The sequence below is a fragment of the Erinaceus europaeus genome, chromosome 2 (genome assembly GCF_950295315.1).
Source record: "Erinaceus europaeus chromosome 2, mEriEur2.1, whole genome shotgun sequence".
Taxonomy (NCBI): domain Eukaryota; kingdom Metazoa; phylum Chordata; class Mammalia; order Eulipotyphla; family Erinaceidae; genus Erinaceus; species Erinaceus europaeus.
Genome location: NC_080163.1, coordinates 134,774,254 through 134,796,562, shown reverse-complemented (window position 1 = coordinate 134,796,562; position 22,309 = coordinate 134,774,254). Strand labels below are relative to the sequence as shown.

The following is a 22,309-nucleotide window of genomic DNA, read 5'->3' as shown; positions in this document are numbered from 1 at the left end:
GATCTTCTCCCATTCTGTGAGGGGTCTCTTGGTTTGGGTAGTGGTTTCTTTTGCTGTGCAGAAGCTTTTTAATTCGATTTAATTTGGTTTATGCTTGCCTTAATCTTCTTTGTAATTAGATTCCTTTCATTGTGATGTCTTTGAAATTTATGCAGAAAAGAGTTCTGCCAATATTTTCCTTTAAGTATCTGATAGTTTCTAACATCCAAGTCCTTGATTCACTTGGAATTTATTTTTGTATTTGGTGAAAAACAGTGGTTCAGTCTCATTCTTCTGCATGTTTCAACCCATTTTTTCCAACACCATTTGTTGAAGAGACTCTGCTTTCCCCCATTTAATAGTCTGGGCACCTTTGTCTAAGATTAGGTGTCCATAGGTGTAGGGCTTACTTCTGGGCTCTCAATTCTATTCCACTGGTTAGTGTGTCTATTCATGTTCCAGTACCAAGCAGTTTTGATGACAATGGCCCTATAATACAATTTGAGATCTGGGAGTGTGATGCCTCCAGTTCTGTTCCTTCTTCTCAAGATTGTTTTGGCAATTCTAGGTCTTTTCTGATTCCAGATAAACATTTGTAGCATTTGTTCTATTCTCCTAAAAAATATGGTTGGGATCTTGATGGGGATAGCATTAAATTTGTAGATGGCTCTGGGTAATATATTCATTTTGATGATGTTAATTCTTCCAACTTTTGATGATGTTAATTCTTTGAAGATGGAATATCTTTCCACTTTTTTGTGTCTTTTTCAATTTCCTTGAGTTGTGACTCATAATTTCCAGTATACAAGTCTTTCACTTCTTTGTTTAGGTTTATTCCTAGGTATTGTATTGATTTTGTTGCTATAGTAAAAGGAATTGATTTCTGGATTTCAACTTCTTCTAACTTAGTGTTTGCATCAGAGGAATGCCATTGACTTTTGAATGTTAAGTTTGTAGCCTGACACCTTACTGTATTGCCTGATGATTTCCAAAAGCTTCTTGCTGGATTCCTTAGGTTTTTCTATGTATACTATCATGTCATCTGCAAATAGGGAGAGTTTGACTTCTTCTCTTCCAATCTGTATCCTTTTAATTCCTTGCTCCTGCCTAATTGCTATGGCAAGAACTTGCAACACTATGTTGAAAAATAATGGTGATAGTGGGCAGCCCTGTCTAGTACCTGATCTGAGGGGAAATGCTATCAGTTTTTCAATATTGAGTATGATGTTGGCTGTAGGTTTGCTATATATAGACTCCACTATCTTCAGGGATTTTTCATCTATTCCCACACTGCTCAGCTCTGCCTTATGGCAGTGCAGGGGACTGAATCTGGGACTTCAGAGCCTCAAGCATGAAAGCCTTTTATATAACCATTATGCTAACTCCTTCACCTAAAGTTTTTTTTTTTTTTCACCTGAAGTTTTTTTAACCAGATAGTCTAGGGAAGCTTATATCAATAGTCAGAGAAATGTTTCTTGGGTGACCCTCTGAGGGGCCACTTCAGATGAAGAGTGATTATCCAGAATACAAGTAGTTTCTATGGGCCATCTCTAATGTCACCTTTCATTACATCACTGTCAGGATCTCCAATCCTCTCAAAATTAGTTGGCTGTAATTGTAGCACAGTGCACACTGAGTTTACACAAGTCACATGGTCCCTATCCATGCAGGCAGAACATGTGCTGGAAAAGCCCTTTGTGCCTCTGGGAAAGATCCAGGAAACGTTTCTACAGCAGAATCAGTATTCTGGCATTTCAGTGACTTTGACCTCCTCCGTTGCTACTCTGATGTTGAGCAGGTAACAGAGGAAGGAAGCGGGAATAATTTCATTTCAGAGTTTCAGAAAAGATAGATATTAGCCTCCATTTAACTTCTTTTTTTTCTCACTAGCCAAAATATATCAACTTTGCCTCTGAGTTCATATACTCTTGGATACCCAGCACCTGTGCAGTTAGGTTTTCCTTCAGCGTCAGCTCTGGAGCAGCTCTTGAATAAACACCCAGGAGTTAATGTTCAAGTGAGTATGAAATTGATTCTGATCAGGATGAAAATGGGATTTGATGGCTGTGGGTAAACGTATGTACCGTGAAATGTAAGCTGACCAGAGCAAATGAGAGAAGTTGTGTGCTGTTCATTTTTATCGCTCACAGGAAGAAATGAAGGTCTCTTCAAAATAAAGAACTATAGTTTAGAAGTTGGAAGCATTCAACTGGCCTCTGGATTTCATTAAGTTCCTGTGTTATGATTTGAATTGCTCTCAGCTCTTCACTATTTATATAGATTTAGATCTGAATACTTAGTGACTCAACATACCAACCTAGTTTGCCTTCTCTCCTTTCTTTCCTCTTTCTCTCTTCCTCTCCTTTCTCCCTTCCTCCCTCCCTTCCTCCATTCTCTTTCTTTCTCTCTCTCCCTTTCTTTCCTTCTCTCTCTCTCTCTCTTTCTTCTTTCCTTCCTTCCTTCCTTCCTTCCTTCCTTCCTTCCTTCCTTCCTTCCTTCCTTTCTCTCTTTCTACCAGAGTATTGCTCAGCTCTGGTTTATGGTAGAACCTGGGATCAAATCCAGGTCCTTAGAGCCTCAGGGATGAAAGTATTTTGCATAACCACTGTGCTATCTTGCCAGCCCTCTAAATATATTTTTATATATTTTAATTATCTTTATTTACTTGATAGAGACAGCCAGAAATCAAGAGGGGAGGGGATGATAGAGAGGGAGAGAGAGACAGAGAGACACCTGCAACACTACTTCACCACTTGCAAAGCTTTCCCCCTGCAGGTGGGGACTGGGGGCTTGAACCTGGGTCATTGTGCATTCTAACATGTACGCTCAACCAGGTGCACCACCATCCGGCCCTTCTAAATATATTTCTTTAAGCAGATACCTGACAAGTCAGGTTATTGCCTTACTCTGGAGAACAGAACATTTTTCTTCTTCATAAAACAAAATCATACAGAAAAAAAATACAAAAACTAATTCTTAGGATCATAAGTAAATGACTCATTTTTAATTAACAACTAAATGCTTCTTATGAGAATATAACAAAAATTATTGGGGCTGGGTGGTGGCACACCTGGTTGAGTGCACATGTTATAATGAACATGTGCACATGTTTGAGCCACCAGTCCCCATCTGCAGAGGGGAAGCTTTTTGAGTAGTGAAGCAGTGCTGCAAGTGTCTCTCTTTTTATCACCCCTTACCTCTTGACTTCTGACTGTGTTTATCCAATAAATAAAGATAATAAATTTTTTTTTAAAAAAGGAAAAATCTCTGGGTTCTAGAAAGGGGAAAATCCCAACACGTTATAATCTCTGATACTCACTGGGGTGTTATTTACAAATGTTATATTACATAATAAATAATAATTGTTTGGGAGTACGGCAGTAGCACAGCTGGTTAAGCGCACGTGGTACAAAGCACAAGGACCAGCATAAGGATCCTGGTTTGAGCCCCTGCTCCCCACCTACAGGGGAGTCACTTCTCAGGAGGTGAAGCAGGTCTGCAGGTGTCTTTCTCTCCCCCTCTCTGTCTTCCCCTCCTCTCTCCATTTCTCTCTGTCCTATCTAACATCGAAGACATCAATAACAACAATAATAAAAAACAAGGGCAACAAAAGGGAAAATAAATAAATAACTATTAAAATATAAAAAATAATGATTGTAAGTTGTTATATTATTTATAAATAATAAATGTTATTTGTAAATTAAATAAACAGCTTCTAATTGCTGAAACTGAAGTTTTCTTGTCTAGGTAACAGGATTAGCTTACAATCCCTTCAAAGACTTTGATGATAAAAGCATTGTTGGAAGTGTCGGAAATGTGATACTAAGCTCTAACCATAAATTACTCCAAGTCAATGACTTAAAGGAAGATATTGAGGTATGGTATGATTAGGGAATAAAATAGGAGAGAGTAGAAATTTCTGGACAAAAAAAATAGAAGAATGCAGACCTTGTAGGAAGTAATTTTGGATTTATGGGAGTGGCATTATTTTGTTATTAACATGTTAGGAACTTTTACAAAGAAATCTGCCTTATTCTTAGAGCAGTGTTTCAGACCTTGGACTGTATAAAATCCTTTAAAACCTGACACTGTGATACCTATTAATATTCAAAGCAGAAGACCTAAAAAGTGTCATTCTCATGTCACTATAACACATTCTGAGAGGCATCAATGAAAGAGCCATCTTAAACATAAAGACTTTTTTTCTTTGTAATTAATAATGATTTACAAAATTGTAAGGTTACAAGATATAGTTCCATACTGCACCCACCGCCAAAGTTCTGTGTCTTCACCCTTCCAATGATAACCACCATAGTTCTCACAAAGTCTTAGGGACTGTTTGTTAATGTGTTTTGTTAGGTTAGTTAGTTTTTGGTTTGGGGGTTTCTTTTTCTTTTCTTTTGCAAGTTCATGTGTTTTCAGTTATCTAGAGTAACTGTTTATTATTGCAGATCATGCTCTGGAGAAATGTTAGCATGGAAAATTATACCACCAGCCTCAACATGAGCTCAGATAATTTTATTATCACTGTGAACATTACTTCCCCAGAGAAATCTCTAATACTGAGCATAGAGCCTGAAATTCCCCTTTTAATGACCCTCTACCTGGGATTCCAGTACCTGCCTAACCACACTGATTTCCACTTGAATATCACCCTTCCAAAGGATCAGCAATGCCAGAAAGGTAAAAACCCAGTCAGATGATAATCAGATTTTGAAGTGATTTTTTTTCCCTACCAGAGTACTGCTCAGTTCTGATGTATGGTGGTATGAGGGGATTGAACCTGGGACTTCAGAGCCTCAGTCCTGAGAGTCTATTTGCATAATCATTATGCTATCTATTCCCACCCTGAAGTACAATTTTTTTCAAGCTCTGTATTCAGAAACAATTGTACATTTACACACAACTACAAGAAATAAAATGGAGAGGTCTCCTAAACTTTCCATCCACTTTCTCCTGATGTCAACATGTTACATATATATTACAACCAGAAAAATAGCTTTGGTACAGCATATTGACATTACTTAGATCCTACCAGGTTAACAAGCACACTTCCCTGTATGTTTAGTTCCGTGTAATTTTTAAAAAATATTTATTTATTCATTCCCTTTTGTTGCCCTTGTTGTTGATGTCATCGTTGTTGGATAGGACAGAGAGAAATGGAGAGAGGAGGGGGAATACAGAGAGGGAGAGAGAAAGATAGACACCTGCAGACCTGCTTCACTGCCTGGGAAGCGACTCCCCTGCAGGTGGGGAGCCAGGGGCTTGAACCGGGATCCTTACACTGGTCCTTGCGTTTTGTGCCACGTGCGCTTAACCAACTGTGCTACCACTGGACTCCCTAGTTCTGTGTTATTTTATCAATGTCACATGTGACCATGAAATACATTTTTAAAATAAATTTTAATTTCATTTCATTTATTGTATTACCAGAGCACTGCTCAGCTCTGGCTGATGGTGGTGCCAGAATGATTGAGCCATAGAGCTCAGAGCTTCAGGCATGAAAGTCTTTTGCATCATCATTATGTTGTCTCCCCAACCCTAATTTTTTTCACTTGAATGTTTATTTATTTTTCTTCCTTATGGGGGGTTAGTCATTTAAAATATAATTGTTGACACATTAAATTTATTTATTTATTTATTTTTCCTTTTGGTGCCCTTGTTTTTTTATTGTTGTTGTAGTTATTATTATTGTTGTTATTGATGTCATTGTTGTTGGATAGGACAGAGAGAAATGGAGAGAGGAGGGGAAGACAGAGAGGGAGAGAGAAGGATAGCCACCTGCATACCTGCTTCACCACCTGAGAAGCGACTCCCCTGCAGGTGGGGAGCTGGGGACTCGAACCAGGATCCTTAGCACTTCGCGCCACATGGCTTAACCCACTGCGCTACCGCCCAACCCCCACATTTTAAAAAATAAAAATGAATTGGGCCAGTGAGATAGCTCACTTGGATAGTGTGCTGCTTTGTCACATATAAGACCTAGCTTCCAGTTCAGCCCTGACCACAGTAAAGCTTCAGTGCCTTAATTTCTCTCCCCTTTCTCTTTCTGTCTCTCTGTTCCACTGTTCCTAACTTGCAGTGAAGCCCTAGATGTGACCAAAATATATTGTATTCAATAAATGTGAATATATTGTGTTGCCATTTGTAAGAAATATACAATTAAAAAGGTGAATTTCAGGATAGAGAGAAAAGTTTATATGTGATAAAGCAAATTTAGTAAAATGCTAATTGTAGAATCTAGTGATTATATGAATGTTCACTGCAAAATTCTATCAACTTCTATATAGTTGAAGTTTTTCATAACAAAGCATTGAAATCCCACACAGAGATAATATCTCCAACAAAACAAGTGCATATACTTCAAACTTTATATATCATAGATTGATATATGTGAAATATGCTGTGAAAGTGTGTGTGTGTGTGTGTGTGTGTGTGTGTGTATGTGAAATAAAGTATATATAGGGAGATCGCACAGTGGCTATGCAAAAAGACTTTCATGCCTGAGGCACCACAGGTCCTGGGTTCAATTCCCAGCCAGAGTGGAGCAGTGTCCTTGTTAAAAAGAAAAGAAAGTATATATATTTGATCTTTATTTCTAATCTTAGTTTTGGGTAAGGTCCATAGATACCACAGTAAGACTTGATATAAGACTAATGTCTACATTCTAAGTAAGAGACATTAAAATTTTTTTGCATTACATAGTATCTAGATAGACTTAGCCAGAAAACTGTTTTCAGTATATAAATTTTAACTGTTGTGGTCCAGGAGGTGGCTCAGTGGATAAGGCACTGAACTCTCAAGATGAGGTCCCGAGTTCAATCACCTGTAGCACCTGTGCCAGAGTGATGTCTGGTTCTTTCTCTCTCTCTCTCTCTCTCCTCCTATCTTTCTCATTAATAAATAAACTCTTAATTTTTTTTTTTTTTACCAGAGCACTGCTTAGCTCTGGTTTATGGCAGTGTGGGGGATTGAACCTGGGACTTGAGAGCCTCAGGCATGAAAGTCTCTTTGCATAACCATTATGTTATACCCCCCACCCAAATATTTTTTTAAATTTATTTCTTTATTGGGGAATTAATGTTTTACATTTGTTGTTGTTGTGGCCAGGTATCGGGCTGCACCACGGAGAAGAGAGAGGAAGTCCGGAGCAAGGGGGTACACAAATTTTTATTATAGGATGGGGGGGTGGCTCAGGTCACGTGGAGTCAGCCAACAATGGCTGTCCCCACTACCTGACCACGGAGGCGAGAGAAGGGAGAGAGATCTGCGAGAGGGGGAGCCAAGAGCCCAGAGAGATGGGGGGGTGAGGGGGATTTTTATTGGGCGACAACCAGGGGTGTGGGGCCAGGATTTGTTGAAGGGGGCACTGCTAGGATTTCGCGGGGCGTGGTAAAACCTGGGGGCGGAGACTGCATCAGTATAATTCCTCAGCGTCATCTCCTCCTTTCCCTTTATATCTAAATGGACACAATAAAGAAAAATGGAATGGAGCAGGCTTAAATGTTATTAAAGAGTGCCGTGCTCAGGTGGGAATATGTAGGACTTTCTGTGGAGGAGGGAAGGCTTAAATGGCTGCCAACCTTGTGAGATTTATGCATCCTCCTGTGCTCAACCCCTCTTTAGAGAGAGAGACTTACCAGAGGGACTCATCTCATAGGTTTAAGCGCAGCCTGCTCAACCATCTCTTCACAATATCTCTACATATTTTCTATCTTTCTATCTAGTAATAGCATAAGATGGTTCAAAGTCTGTAAAAGACTATCATGGAGCATAAACCTTTTGGGCATAAACCTAAATGATATAACAAAACAGGAAGGGACAAGTAGGGGAATAGTAAAAGCCAGTGTGAAGTGAAAGGAAGGATTGGTGTGTAAAGGGACGTTCCCTGCGTGGGGGGGGGGGAAGGAGCAAGGGTACATAATGAGGGGGAGGCGGGAGGCCATGACCCACCAAACAGAGGGGCTATTTGGCATTGTATAGTCCTCAAGGCAATAGTCTGTAAAGTCTATGAATTACTCAGGATCAGTCTATAAAAAACCAGCAGCGTGAAGGGAAATAAGCTGCTTTAAAATTGTGTAAAATGTCTATAGGGTATGCCAGAAAGTCCGATACAAGTCTCAGTCCAAAGTAGATGGCTAGGGGAAGAATTGGCAGGGGATGAGACGCTGCATGAGGGAGGTCAGCCGCTGGAATTCTGCTTTTCTGGAGATAGCCAGCTGGAACTGCCAACACGTGACAGGCAAATCAGAAGCAGGAACGGCAAGCAGGCATTAAGAAATTTCTGTCCTTGGAGTCTGTGTATCAGGTTCTTCAGATAGCGTTAAGTGACATCTAGGGTTTCGGGAGGTGTGCCACTGTAGTCGTGCTGTCTAGTGGGTGACGTCTTGGTGTGCAGGGGTTCAGATGGTTTTTCCGGGATTCCTGTGAAAGAAACACAATCTGCTTCTCGTGGTTAATTTGAACTTGTAACAAGTTATAGGTTTGTTATAGTTGGTACCTCGATGATTATAATTGGTTTAAAATCTCTTTATGATTTTATTTAAAGGTCATCTAATGTGACCTCCTGTAGCAGTCTCTACTGCAGGATCTTGAGACCAATTTTAGCTAAAATATGTATTTTAAACAGACTCAAATTGCTTAGAGAGTTAACGCATTTTCGTGATAATGATTTTAACGTTTACAGTGCCAGATCTGTTGTGGATTAATTTCCACAAGATAGTTTACAGGGTACCTTTGGGGGCCCTTCAAAGGTGTCCTGTATATAAAATTTATATATTTTAGTTTTGGGAATGTATAGTCACGTTAAACATTTAGACTTTTACCTAAATAGTTAGTTACCTTAACAAATTAATATTTACCTTGTCTGATAATAGTGTAGCTGTAGGGTTACACTTTTGACCGTTAAGTTAGTGTTACCAAACTTGAGACATACCCATAAACATTTAGTTATAACACACTGGAGGAAAAAGAACTTTTGTTATAAAAACATATTATTTTTAAAAACAAATTTATATCCATCATTAGTCACACAGTTTAAGACTAAACACTTACATATATACCAAAACTATATATAAAAATCAAAAGAGGGAGAAAAACAAAAATTTTGGAATGTTTCTGGATGTCTCCAGAAACTTTGGCTGCGTCCAGCATTTTTATATAAATTTTTTATTTTTAGAGTGCTCCGAGCAGATGGGTCATGCAAAAAAAATTTTTTTGTCATTCAACACACTCACTCACAAAAACAACTGGCCAGTTATAACATAAGACATTCAGGGAAAGGGTAGGAGAGAGGTCTCTGTGAGCCAGATTTTGTAGGTACTGCCATGTTGTATTATGGGTCCTCGGATGTATCCTGCATCTGGTCCTCTTGTAGTATTTCCTGTTCTTCAGGGATAACAGCGCCATCCTGCGGGTATTGTCAGACATGGCGGGCAGGAACCCAGACAGGTTTAGAGAAATTTTGAGGGAAAACGCATGCGAAACCCCTTCCCATGGTCATTAGTGGGTCAGGTCCTTTCCAAATTTTATCGAGTGGGTCTCTCCATTTGACCTTAATAGATGGGAGGGTAGATGGTGTTTGCCAGTGAAGAATGATAGGAGGTAGGTCCAAGTTATTGTAAATATTAAAGAGATTTAACATAGTTAAGGCTTTTGCTAGCTGGATATTCGGGGGTACATTCCTCCTTTAATTTTATTTAGTTGAGCCTTAAGGGTTTGATGGGCCCTCTCGACAATGCCTTGTCCCTATGGATTATAGGGAATGCCTGTGGTATGAGTAATGTTCCAGAGGGAACAAAAATCTTTAAATTGTTTGCTGGTAAACACCGGTCCATGGTCAGTTTTCAGTTGAAGAGGTAGACCCATCACAGCAAAACAGGAGAGCATATGGCTTTTAAGCTTTTTTAGCGCTTTCTCCTGTCTGAGCTGTAGCCCACATAAATTTAGAAAAGGTATCAATTGAGACAAACACATATTTTTGTTTGCCAAAGTTTGGTATGTGGGTGACATCAATTTGCCAAATAACATTAGCTTTTAAACCTCGGGGGTTAACCCCAAGGGTCTGGATAGCAGGTGTCTTTATGAGACTTGCACAAGAAGAGCATGTAGTGAGGGTATGTTTTAACTGTGGTACAGGAACATCAGGAAATCAAGCTCGAAGGCCTTTAAGATTAACATGGGTTAAAGAATGAAAATTAGCAGGATCAGAGACAGAGACTGGGAAAGTTCCTGTGGAGGCAAGGCGGTCAACTGCGGCATTCCCTTCGGACAGGGAACCAGGAAGAGAGCTGTGGGAATGAAGGTGTTGAATATACAATGGTTGGGTTCGAGAACAGAGCATAGAGACGATTTGAATCAAGAGAGGGGAAAGTGGGTTGTCATCAATTTTCACATAAGAACAAGCAAGGCATGGAAGTAAGTTAACAGTGTACACACTGTCAGAAAAAAGGTTAAAGGATTCTGGTACAGCTTTTAATGCAAGGGAAACAGCATAAAGTTCTTTGTACTGAGGGGAATTCTCAGGAAACTCAGTAAAGAGAGGTTTAGGAGATTGTTTGTCTGGGTAATATATAAGGGCAGCAGCTCCCTTTTTTCCGCCATCAGTAAATATTGTAGGAGCAGAGGGAATGGGATCCCGAGAGAAAAGTTTAGGTGCTAGTAGAGGCAGAAGAGGTAAAGAAGCTATCAATTTATTAGAAGGAAAATGGTTATCTATTTGTCCTGGAAACCCTACGAAGCTTATGGCAAAGCGGGAATGATGGCGTATAAGCCACTCTGTATCTGTGAGAGAAAAGGGCAGAATAATTAAATCCGGTTCTTTCCCTAAGACCTGCACAGACCTATTTCTCCCTTGGTGAACCATGAATGCTAATGCGTCTATCTCAGTGAGGAGTCTTGGAGCTCCTCCTACAGGCATGTGAAGCCACTCGAGAACCCCATGGTCTTGCCACAATGCCCCTACTACTGTGGGGGTGGAGTTGAAGATTAGAAGGTTTACCGGAGAGGAGGGGGAGAATCGAACAAGGTGCATGTCCTGGAGGGCCTGGTTAACCCTCTCCAATGCCGAGGAGGCCTCGGGAGTTAACTTACGTTTTGAAGAGGGCTGTTTGTTTCCTTTCAACAGGTCAAACAGTGGTTGGAGGGAGCTTGTAGGCAGATAGAGATACTGCCTAAGCCAATTTAAATTTCCTAGAAAACTTTGTAAAGAAGCAAGAGTAAGGTTAGAAGGGAAGGTGACATTAGGTTTTAAGGGACGAATTTGCATTAGAGAAATCTCTGCACCTTGGAAGGATATTGGAGGGATTAGCTGTATCTTCTCAGGGGCTACATTAAGGCCGCTTTTCTTTAATGCAGGAATGAGAAAATCACGTAAGGCATAGAGATCTGTATCTGATTTTCCCCATATTAAAATATCATCTGTATAATGAAAAACATGAAGGCCCTTATGAATATATGGGAAAAGGGCAGATTTAACAGCCTCCTGACAAATTATAGGACTATTGGCCATACCCTGGGGTAGCACCACCCATTCAAATCTATCAGCAGGGCTGGTGTTATTAATAGAAGGAACAGAGAAGGCAAAACATTTACAATCTTGCGGATGCAAGGGAATAGAGAAAAAACAATCTTGTATATCAATAGCTATGATTGGAATTCCTGTGGGAATTGCAGACGCAAGAGGCAAACCCCTTTGAGGGGAGCCCCAGACCTGCATGGTTTTATTTACTGCACGGAGATCTTGAAGGATTCGCCATTTTCCCGAGTGCTTTTTAATCACAAAGACAGGAGTATTCCATGGGCTTCGAGAATGACGAATGTGTCCCAATGACAACTGCTCTTGGACAAGCTCTTTTAAATTTTCTAGTTTATCCCTACGTAAAGGCCACTGTTCCACCCAGACAGGCTCATTAGAAAGCCAGCTTAAGCGGGGTGTTTGGCTACGAACAGTGACATTTAGCATTGGGGGTGCTGATTAGACCTGGTCACGCAGGAGCAAGTGTTACGCTCTGCAGAAGCATCTGTGATATCCTAACATCAAGACATTCCAGAAGATCCCTGCCCAGTAGGTTGGTGCTAATATTAGCTAACAAAGGGCGGAAGTGTCCGGTAGAGCCTTCCGGGTCTTCCCACATGAGCGAATCTTGTGTGTGAAATGATGGGGTCATCCCTCCTACTCCATGTATACTGGGTCCAGGAAGGAGTTCCCAATCTTGGTGAACCTCTTCTTGCCTTAAAATCGTCTTTTCTGCCCCCATGTCAATCAAAATTTTAAAAGGAATATTGCCAATCTTTACTGTCATAGAAGGGTGACCCCATTCTAAAACAGGAGTGGTCCACAAAATCTCAGGCCCGGAATTTGTACCATGCAGGGGCGAACCATCTTTATGAAATTGGGACCAACAATCTCTCTTCCAATGAAACCCCTTACGACATTTTGTACAAACAGTACGTGGCCTCTGGCTCCCTGACTGAAAGCGGGGTTGCTCTGACTGGAGGCGTGGCTTCCCTGACTGGAGGCGTGGTCGCAGCTTATCAGGAGCTCTTTAGAGGTGTATGGCTGCCACGGCTGAGGGTTTTGTTTAGAAGGGGCCACGTTTACCGGGAAGGTGTGGATTTGGTCCGATGGTGCGGGAGAGGGAGCTACAGAAGTGGAAGGTGCCATGGAAACTGCTGTAGTGGCCGCAGGGGAGACTGAACACATATCTACGGGGATGGAGCTCTCGGGGCGGACTGCACATGGTTTAAAGTCCTAAAATGCTGAAAAAATATCCTTTAACTCTCGTATCTCAGCCACAAGGTTCCTTAATGATGATGTATCAGCAGGGGGCGGGGTCAGAGCCTCAGGAGAAGCTGAAACCAGGGCGGCAGGGGGCGGGGTCTGAGGAGCAGAAGGCTCAGGTGAAGTTGAACCTGGGGCAGCAGGGGGTGGGGTCAGAGGAGGAGCTTCCGAACACATGTACGTGTCTGTGGGAATGGAATTTTTGGGTCTAGCCGCTGATCACTTAGGGAGTCTAAGTCTTAAGCGCATGTGCTTTAACTCATGTATCTCCACCTAAAGGTCGCGTATCCTCAAGGCAGACCACGTACATATCTTGTAAGTCGCGATTATAGCTATGAGAACCCAGAGTGTAGCGAAAATTAAACTGTCTCTGAGAGCGCGAATCTGTCCCAGGACAGAAGGAGATAATGACTGGGACAACTCCTCATAAAACGAAAATTTTCCCATGGTAGAGGGAAATGCGGGGCCACAGAGGTGGGCGGATGCCACTTACCTGTGTCTGGGCAGTTTCCGGGGACCTCAGGCCGGGCTGTCCAGCGGAGCATGGGTGTGGAACACGATGGGCGCCAGATGTTGTTGTTGTGGCCAGGTGTCGGGCTGCACCGCGGAGAAGAGAGAGGAAGTCCGGAGCAAGGGGGTACACAAATCTTTATTATAGGATGGGGGGGTGGCTCAGGCCATGTGGAGTCAGCCGACAATGGCCGTCCCCACTACCTGACCATGGGGCGAGAGAAGGGAGAGAGATCTGCGAGAGGGGAGGCCGAGAGCCGGGGGGGGGGGGAAGGGGGTTTTTTATTGGGCGGCAACCAGGGGTGACGTGTGGGGCCAGGATTGGTTGAAGGGGGCACTGCTAGGATTTCGCAGGGCGTGGTAAAACCTGGGGGTGTAGACTGCATCAGAATAATTCCTCAGCGTCATACATTCAACAGTAAATACAATAGTTTGTACATGCATAACATTCCCCAGTTTCCCATTTAACAATACAACCCCCACTATGTCATTTATCATCCTTCATGGACCTGTATTCTCTCCCACCCACCCACCCCAGAGTCTTTTACTTTGGTGCAATACGCCAATTCCAGTTCAGGTTCTACTTGTGTTTTCTTTTCTGATCTTGTTTTTTAACTTCTGCCTGAGAGTGAGATCATTCCATATTCATCCTTCTGTTTCTAACTTACTTCACATAACATGAATTTTTCAAGGTCCATCCAAGATCGGCTGAAAACGGTGAAGTCACCATTTTTTACAGCTGAGAAGTATTCCATTGTGTATACATACCACAACTTGCCCAGCCACTCATCTGTTGTTGGACACCTGGGTTGCTTCCAGGACCACCCAAATATTTTTTATAAACAGTGATATTTTTCTTTTTTAAAAAAAATATTTATTTATTCATGAAGATAGAAGGAGAGAGAGAGAAAGAGAAGCAGACATCACTCTGGTACATGTGTTACCAGGGATTGAAGTCAGGACCTCACGCTTGAGAATCCAATGCTTTATCCACTGTGCCACCTCCTGGACCACCCAAAATTTTTTAAATGTAGAATGAATGGCCTGGTAGGTGGCACAGCAGATAAGCATTGGACTCTCAAGCATGAAGTCCCAGGTTTAAGAACCAGTATTGCATGAGTCTGAGTGATGCTCTAGGTTCCTTTATTTCATTAGTAAGTAAATTATATATATAATGGAGGCCTGGGAGGTTGCACTGTGGCTAGGACAATGGACATTTATACACATGGGGATGGGGGCCCAAATTCTATCCCCAGCATCACATGTGCTGTGGTGATGCTCTGATTCTCTCTCCCCTCTAACTTATAAGATAATAAAATACAATAATGGTTATGCAAAGAGACTCTGATGTCTGAGACTCCAAAGTCCCAGGTTCATTCTCTGCATCACTGTAACCAGAGTTGAGCAGTGCTCTGGTGAGAGAGAGACAGAGAGAGAAAGAGAGAGAGAGAATTCTATTTCATAAGTAAATAACTATTTTTTGAAGACTTAATTTTAAGTGTTGGGAGGGGCCAGGCACTTTGTGAAATGCCTACCTTACCATATGATAACAACTCTAGGATTTTTCTTATTTTGTAAAATAAAATGTTGGTGATGATGATGATGATGATACACCCTTCAGAAAAAAGTTCCTACTGGTCTATTGGAATTCAAATAATAATAAGTTCAATAGTGAATTAAACAGTTTGTATGCTGAATTCAAATAATTCAATAATGATATGTTGAAATTCATATAAGTACTCTTCCTTTGCTTCTAAGATGAGGAATACACTTGGGTACTGACTCCAGAGCATCTGCATTATGGGACTGGCACCTACTACCTGAGAGTGGTCTTGGATAAAGGCCAGGAAGGTGCTCAGCAGATGTCCATCTTGTTCTCTGTGGTAACTGCCCTCACCCAGTGTTACTTCTGGGACAGCTACAACAGCACATGGAGCAGTGAAGGATGCCAGGTAAGAAGTGATGCCTCCTCTCTTACCTTTCTTCTACCTTGGCTAGCACCAGACCAATGTTTCTGGTACTGTACTGTGGGTGGCCCAGTGAGAAAAAAAATTGGGAGGGTAGTGAATCTGCTTGCAGAAAAGGAGGAGGGTTGTACGTGGCAGTCAAGGAAAGCAAATCTCTCTACAGGAGCCTTGTGCTCATAGGGCATGTTTAGATGGGGCTTTTCCTGTCCCTCTGGTCTTCTCAAGCTGGACTGGCCTGAGCAAACAAATTAATATCAGAAAAGCCAGTTGGATAAAATAACAGTGAGTGAGTGAACTGGATGTTCTTTCTTATCTTTTTTTTTTAAATTTCTTTATTGGGGGATTAATGTTCTACAGTCAACAGTAAATACAATAGTTTGTACATGCATAACATTTCTCACTTTTCCACATAACAATACAACCCCCACTAGGTCCTCTGTCATCCTTTTTGGACCTGTACTCTTCCCCCCACCCACACCCCAGTCTTTTACTTTGGTGCAGTACACAAGTTCTTTCTTATCTTTAAAGTGCATATGTCTCTGGTTTATGTTAGTTCCTTCCTTAGCACTCAGTTCACTAAGATTAATGTCTTTTTCTTACTCCAGGTTGGGCTGCAGAGCACAGTTTTGAAGACACAGTGTCTCTGTGACCACCTGACCTACTTTGGCAGTGACTTCTTCATTGTGCCCAGGACAGTGGATGTTGGAGACACAATCAAGCTCTTTCTTCATGTGACCAACAACCCTGTTGGGGTGTCATTGCTGGCCAGCCTTCTTGGATTCTATATGCTCACATTTGTGTGGGCTTGGAGGAAGGACCAGGCAGATATGCAGAAGGTGATGAGGCTTTGATTCCAAAAGCTTTGATATAGTATCTTGATTATGTTGAATAAAATGGAAAATAATACCTTCACCAAAAGACGCAGGGCAGCATAGTGGTAGTAGTATAGAGATTCAGGTAAGACTTTTCTTATTTTTCTCTGTATATTTACTATTTCAATGTCAAGAAATTTAACTATTTATTTATTTATTGCTTTTATCCAAGGAATGAGTCAAATAAAAAACACGTAGAAAGCTTAACTGTAATCAAATATACATTTATTTCATTCTAGACATTAGGTGTGAAAGCTATATGAAAGTCAAATTTTAATTTTTAAATTTTTAAAATTTTTTAAATTCTTTTTTTTCCCCAGGGGTATTGCCCCCAGGGTTATTGCAGGCTCAGTGCCTGCACTACAAGTCCACTGTTCCTGAAGGCTATTTTTCCCCTTTGTTGCCCTTGTTGTTTGTTTACTACCGTTGTTATTATTGTTGTTGTTGCCATTGCTGTCATGCCCGGCTAGTGTTGTGGGCAGGAGAGAGGATCCAGGAACTCGTGGCGGCGTAGTAATACAATTCTTTATTCACACGGAACACTCCAGAGTCGGGTGTGAGCACAGTGGGTTAAGCCACTTGGCACCAAACTGCAATGGCTACCTCCCACTCTGCACACCAGCCCTTCTCCAGGTCAGGATGCGGGAGAGAAAAAAGAGCGAAATCAGGAACAGAAGTGCGTTTTATGGGATAAAACTGGAAGTGGCAAGTCAGGAACGGAGATGGCTAGGAAAGGGAGTAGAGAGGCAAAAGGCATGCTAGGAAGGTGGAAGCATCCTCAGCAACTGTTGGGATGGTTTTAACTGGTGGGATTAATATACCCTGCAGGTAGGGTGGGTCTTGTAGAAAGAAGATAGATCAGGCAAAACAATGATTATGTAAATAGGCCATACTATCAGCAATGGAGCAGGGGGAGCTGGTTTAATGCCAGACACTGTCATTGTTGTTGGATATGACAGAGAGAAATGGAGAGAGGAGGGGAAGACAGAGAGGGGGAGAGAAAGATAGACACCTTCAGACCTGCTGTGAAGTATCCCCCTGCAGGTGGGGAGCTGGGGCTCGAACTGGGATCCCTACTCCAGTCCTTGAGTCTTGTGCCATGTGCGCTTAACCCACTGCACTACCTCCCAGCCCCCTCAAATTACATATATATTTTTTTTACCACCAGAATTATTACTAGGATTCAGTGCTTCACTTCTGGTGGCCACTTTTGTCCTTATCTCTAGATAGAGGGAGAGGAATAGAGAAAGGGGGCCAGGCAGTGGCACACTTGGTTAAGCTCACATATTACAGTGTGTAAAGACCCAGGTTCAAGCCCTTGGTTCCCACCTGCAGGGGGAACGCAGGGCTGCAGGTGTCTCTCTGTCTCTCTCCCTCTCCTACCTGCTCAATTTCTTTCTGTCTCTACCCAATAATAATTAAATAAAAATAATTTTTAAAAAAGAAACAAATAAATAGAGGCATCACAGCACTATTCCACTACTCATGAAGCTTCCCCCTTGTAGGCACTCCCATATGGTGGCCAAGGACTTAAATCTGGGTTCTTGCTCATGGTAACATGTGCACTCTACCTGGTAAGCCATCTACTGGCTGCTCAAATTATCACTTAATGTAACTGTGGTGTGTAGAAGCATGTACAGCATCCTTTTGAGAAGTACAAATCCTTTGATAATGATCTTCTCTTAAACACCTTTTGGGTGGGGGTAGATAACATAATGGTTATGCAGAGATTCGCATGCCTGAGGCACCAAAGTCCCAGGTTCAATTCCCCATACTACCATAAGCCAGAGCTGAGTAGTGCTCTGGTGTTTCTCTCTGTGTCTTTCTCTCTCTGCATCTCTCTCTCTCAAAAAAAAAAAGTAAATAAAATACTTTAAAACAGGGGCCAGGTGGTGGCGCACCTGGTTGAGTGCATGCATTACAATACTTTAAAACAACTTTTCTAGGGCCAACAAAAGGGAATAAAATAAATAAATAAATAAAACTTTTATAAAGATTTAAAAACAGTATTTTATTTATTTGTTGGATAGAGACATAAATTGAGAGAGGAAGGGAGAGATAGATAAAGAGAAAGCTTCACTGCTCATGAAGCTTTTCCTCTAGAGGGGACTAGAGGCTTAAACCTGAGTCTTTGCACATTGTAACAACCAGGTGTACCACCACCCAGTGCTTTGATAATGACCTTCTCAATGTCTCTTTTAGATCTATCTTCCCTTTCTCCCTCCCTTCCTATCTTCTTTCCCTTCCTCCCCCCCCCTTGTTTCATTCCTTTCTCTCTCTTTTTATTGATTTAATAATGATTGGCAAGACCGTAGGATGAGATACAATTCCACACAATTCTACCACCAGAGTTCTGCATTCCATCCTCTCCACTGGAAGCTTTCCTGTTATTTATCTCTCTGGGAGTATGGGCCCAGGATCATTATGGGGTGCAGAAGGTGGGAGGCCTGTAATTGTTCCTCTGCTGGACTTGGTATTGGCAGGTTGATCCATACTCCCACCCTGTTTCTTTTCTTTTCTTTTTAATTTTTATTTATAAAAAGGAAACATTGAAAAAAACCATAGGATAAGAGGGGTACAACTCTACACAATTCCCACCACCAGAACTCTGTATCCCATCCCATCCCCTGATAGCTTTCCTATTTATTATTATTATTATTATTATTATTATTATTATTATTATTATTTTGCCTCCAGGGTTATTGCTGGCGCTCAGTGCCTGCACCATGAATCCACTGCTCTTGGAGGCCACTTTTCTCCCCTTTTGTTGCCCTTGTTGTTGTAGCCTTGCTGTGGTCATTATTGTTTTTGTTAATGTCATTCATTGTTGGGTAGGACAGAGAGAAATGGAAAGAGGAGGGGAAGACAGAGAGGGGGAGAGAAAGACAGACACCTGCAGACCTGCTTCACTGCCTGTGAAGCGACTCCCCTGCAGGTGGGGAGCCAGGGGCTCGAACTGGGATCCTTATGCCGGTCCTTGAGCTTTGTGCCACGTGTGCTTAACCCACCCGCTGTGCTACCACCTGACCCCCAGCTTTCCTATTCTTTATCTCTCCGTGAGTATGGACCCAGGGCCATTATGGGGTGCAGAAGGTGGAAAGTCTAGCTTCTGTAATTGCTTCCCCGCTCAGCATGGGCATTGGCAGGTCGATTCATATTCCTAGCCTGTCTCTCTTGTTCCTCAGTGTGGTAGGGTTCTGGGGAAGTGAGACTCCCACCCTGTTTCTATCTTTCCCCAGGTGGGAAGGGCTCTGGGGAGGTGAGGTTCCAGGGTACACTGGTGAAATCATCTGTCCAGTGAAGTCTGGTAGTAACTGCAACGTGGTGACTGAAAAGCATTAAGATATAAAGCAGAACAAAGTGTTTAATAATCAGGAACCTAAAGGTAAGAATAGAGCAGATGAGATTTGGGGTCTCCATTTTGGAAAAGCTAGGAAGTCTGTTAGTTATATTCTATGATTTTATTACTTTTTGCCTGAGCCCAACATCTAACATACAGGTTAAAGGTATTGTCTGGGGAGATGGTGTCAGAGTTGGGAATAGAACTAGAAAGCTGAATCAGGGAAGAGAGTAGCTCCTAAATATGGGGAAAGTATATAAATACTGATCTGGGGCCCATATTCAGCACAGGAGCCTATGTAATCTCTGCATCCCTGTAGGTCTGAGCTCACATTCCATGGTCATGTCAAGGAACATTCTAGGCTGCACACATTTCAGAACCCGTCTTCCTAGAGTGGCAGAGCAGGATGACCCAGCCTCCCTTCAGAGAGTGGGGCAGTCTCTACCATTGTTGGTCCACATTGAGAGCAAGGTTCTGTAGAGGCCCACAAGAAGGTCCATTATGTTGTTCCTTGCCGTGGACCACCACAGCGGGTGAGCAGCAGGAGAATCAGGGGTCTCGGAAGGTGACCTCCCCGGTGGGTCAGGAGTCGGCGCAAGGGAGAACAGAAAACACCACACTCATATGGAGGGTGAATCTGGACTCATTTTAATAGTGAAACTGCATTAGCTTTTATACTTTTTCAGGTTACATTCAGGTTGCCTAAACAACTAGCTCATAAGGAAGTAGCAATAAGCATCATAGTCTTGTGGCTTTGGCAGGCTACATGTTACTCCCCTATAACTGTAAAGAATGGTACAATACTTAGTATCGCCCTGTTCTCAGGGGAGGTCATACCCAGAATTGTTTTTGACTTTTGCAGAGGGCTCTTTCTGTCATTAATCTTCTATGGGGGGCATAAGGATCTTTGCCTAGTCATAGACCACTGCTCAGCTAGATCTGGTACAGTCTAACTATTAATCTTTCTTTGTTTCAATACGTCAACTTGTACCAGGGAGGCCTCAATCTCTGCATTCTTTCTTTGAGGAGCAGGTCATAACATGACTTCTTTTGTCCGTCTATGCTGACCCACCTTCCCCACTTTCATAATGTAACTTTCAAATATGCCCCTGTGTAAGGGAGAGGGGGTGCTTCTGACTCTCCATTCCCACCAGGCACTGCCAAAGTGTTAATCAATTGTGACAGTATAATTATTTGTAACAATAACGGGGGGAGAATGCGTCGCCCCATTCTCGTCCTCCTGCCCAGCTTCCTTGAAGTCTGAATGCAGGTCCAGAGGAGATGACCCTGTCAGACTCCCTGGCATTCGTGATGAGGCGCCATAGTTCCTCATGGAGATGATCAGAGACAGTGTAGAGAGGGATTTGTTAGAGGTCTAGGCCCATCATGTCTATGTGAGAATCCCAAGATTTAATGACTAGGGCCCTAGATGATGGGGTGGCCTGGTAGTTACCAAAAGAGCCATCATGAAAGTATGCTGGTCCTTTGCCCTTATCCAGCTTTTGTAGTCCTTAGTTTGTCTGACAAGGTTAGCTTTAGAGTGATTGAGGGAAATGAAATAGGAAATAGGTGAGGAGGGTATCTAGGTTTAAGTAGAAATTATTTGATTAAGTACCATATGGTGTCTGTTTAGGTCTTTCTACTTGCTTGCTGCATTTACTGAGTCACTGCAAACTAATGTGCACGTTTACTTTAAGGTAGATATTTTTTTAACCAGAGCTCTGTTCAGCTCTGGCTTACGGTGGTGTGGGGGACTGAACCTGGGATGCCTCAAGTGTGAGAGCCTTTTTGCATAACCATTATGTTGTCTTGCCTACCCTAGATGTTTCTTATTTTTGTTTTCTTATATCTGTAAATGATGGAAGGGGAAAAATACATCTGTGTTAACTATCTTCATTACCATAGCTGTAGAATTGCTGATTTGAGTAAATAAAAATAGAGAACATCCAGTTAAATTTGGATGTAAAACAAATAGTGATGCGTTTTTAGTATAAGCATGCCCCCCCAAATTATTCATTGAAGTTCAAGTTTAATTGGATTTCCCATGTGTTATCTAGTAACTAACTAGACATGGGTGAGAGAGGTGGAAAGATTTAGAAACCCAAGACCTAATTAGTTGGTTCTACAGATCTTTCATCTTAGAGGCATAAAGCCTGCAGATCTGCTCCTTTGTCTTCTGACTACAGCTCACCCTTGCTTTCCTTCTCAAGTCTTTGGCAATGACCTTCCTGTCTCTTAACTGGAGGAAGTCAGGTCTGTGTTAAGTGAAAAAGCTTCTCCTTTTCCTACAGGTGAAGGTTACTGTCCTGGCTGATAATGACCCTGACTATCAGTTTAGCTACATCATTCAGGTCTACACTGGATACCGAAGACGGGCTGCTACCACTGCTAAGGTTGATGAAATAAATGTCCTTTATTAATTACTTGTTTAGAAAGATGTGGGGTGGGGAGATATCATAGTTATGCAAAATATTTTCTTTGTCTTTCTTGTTTTCTTTTACCAGAGCACTACTCAGCTCTGGCTTATGGTGGTGTAGGGGATTGAACCTAGGACTTAGGAGCCTCTGGCATGAGAGTCTGTTTGCATAACCATTATGCTATGCACTCCCGCCCCAGTATATTTCCTTAATATGTGCACTTAACCAGGTGTACCACTGCCTAGCCCCCCAAAAAACTTTCTTACCTGATACTTCAAAGTCTCAGGTTCAGTCCCCTGTACTATCATAGCTGAGCAGTATTCTGGTGAAAAGTAATTAGTTAATTAATTTTTATTTATTAATGAAAGAAAGAACCAGATCACCACTCTGGAATATTCAATGCTGGGGATCAAAGTCAGGATCCCATGCTGCTAAGTCTGGCA

The 22,309-nt window shown here is 42.0% G+C and overlaps 1 protein-coding gene across 1 annotated transcript in view; it reads left to right on the top strand.

Moving 5' to 3' along the window:
• The window catches only part of PKD1L3 (polycystin 1 like 3, transient receptor potential channel interacting), an 88,724-nt gene that overhangs the window by 25,194 nt on the left and 41,221 nt on the right, over positions 1-22,309 (top strand). The window contains 7 exon segments of the mRNA XM_060172042.1: positions 1,654-1,777; positions 1,870-1,996; positions 3,727-3,855; positions 4,431-4,662; positions 15,029-15,222; positions 15,843-16,073; positions 21,741-21,842. Of these exon segments, the coding sequence (XP_060028025.1) occupies positions 1,654-1,777; positions 1,870-1,996; positions 3,727-3,855; positions 4,431-4,662; positions 15,029-15,222; positions 15,843-16,073; positions 21,741-21,842 (1,139 nt within the window).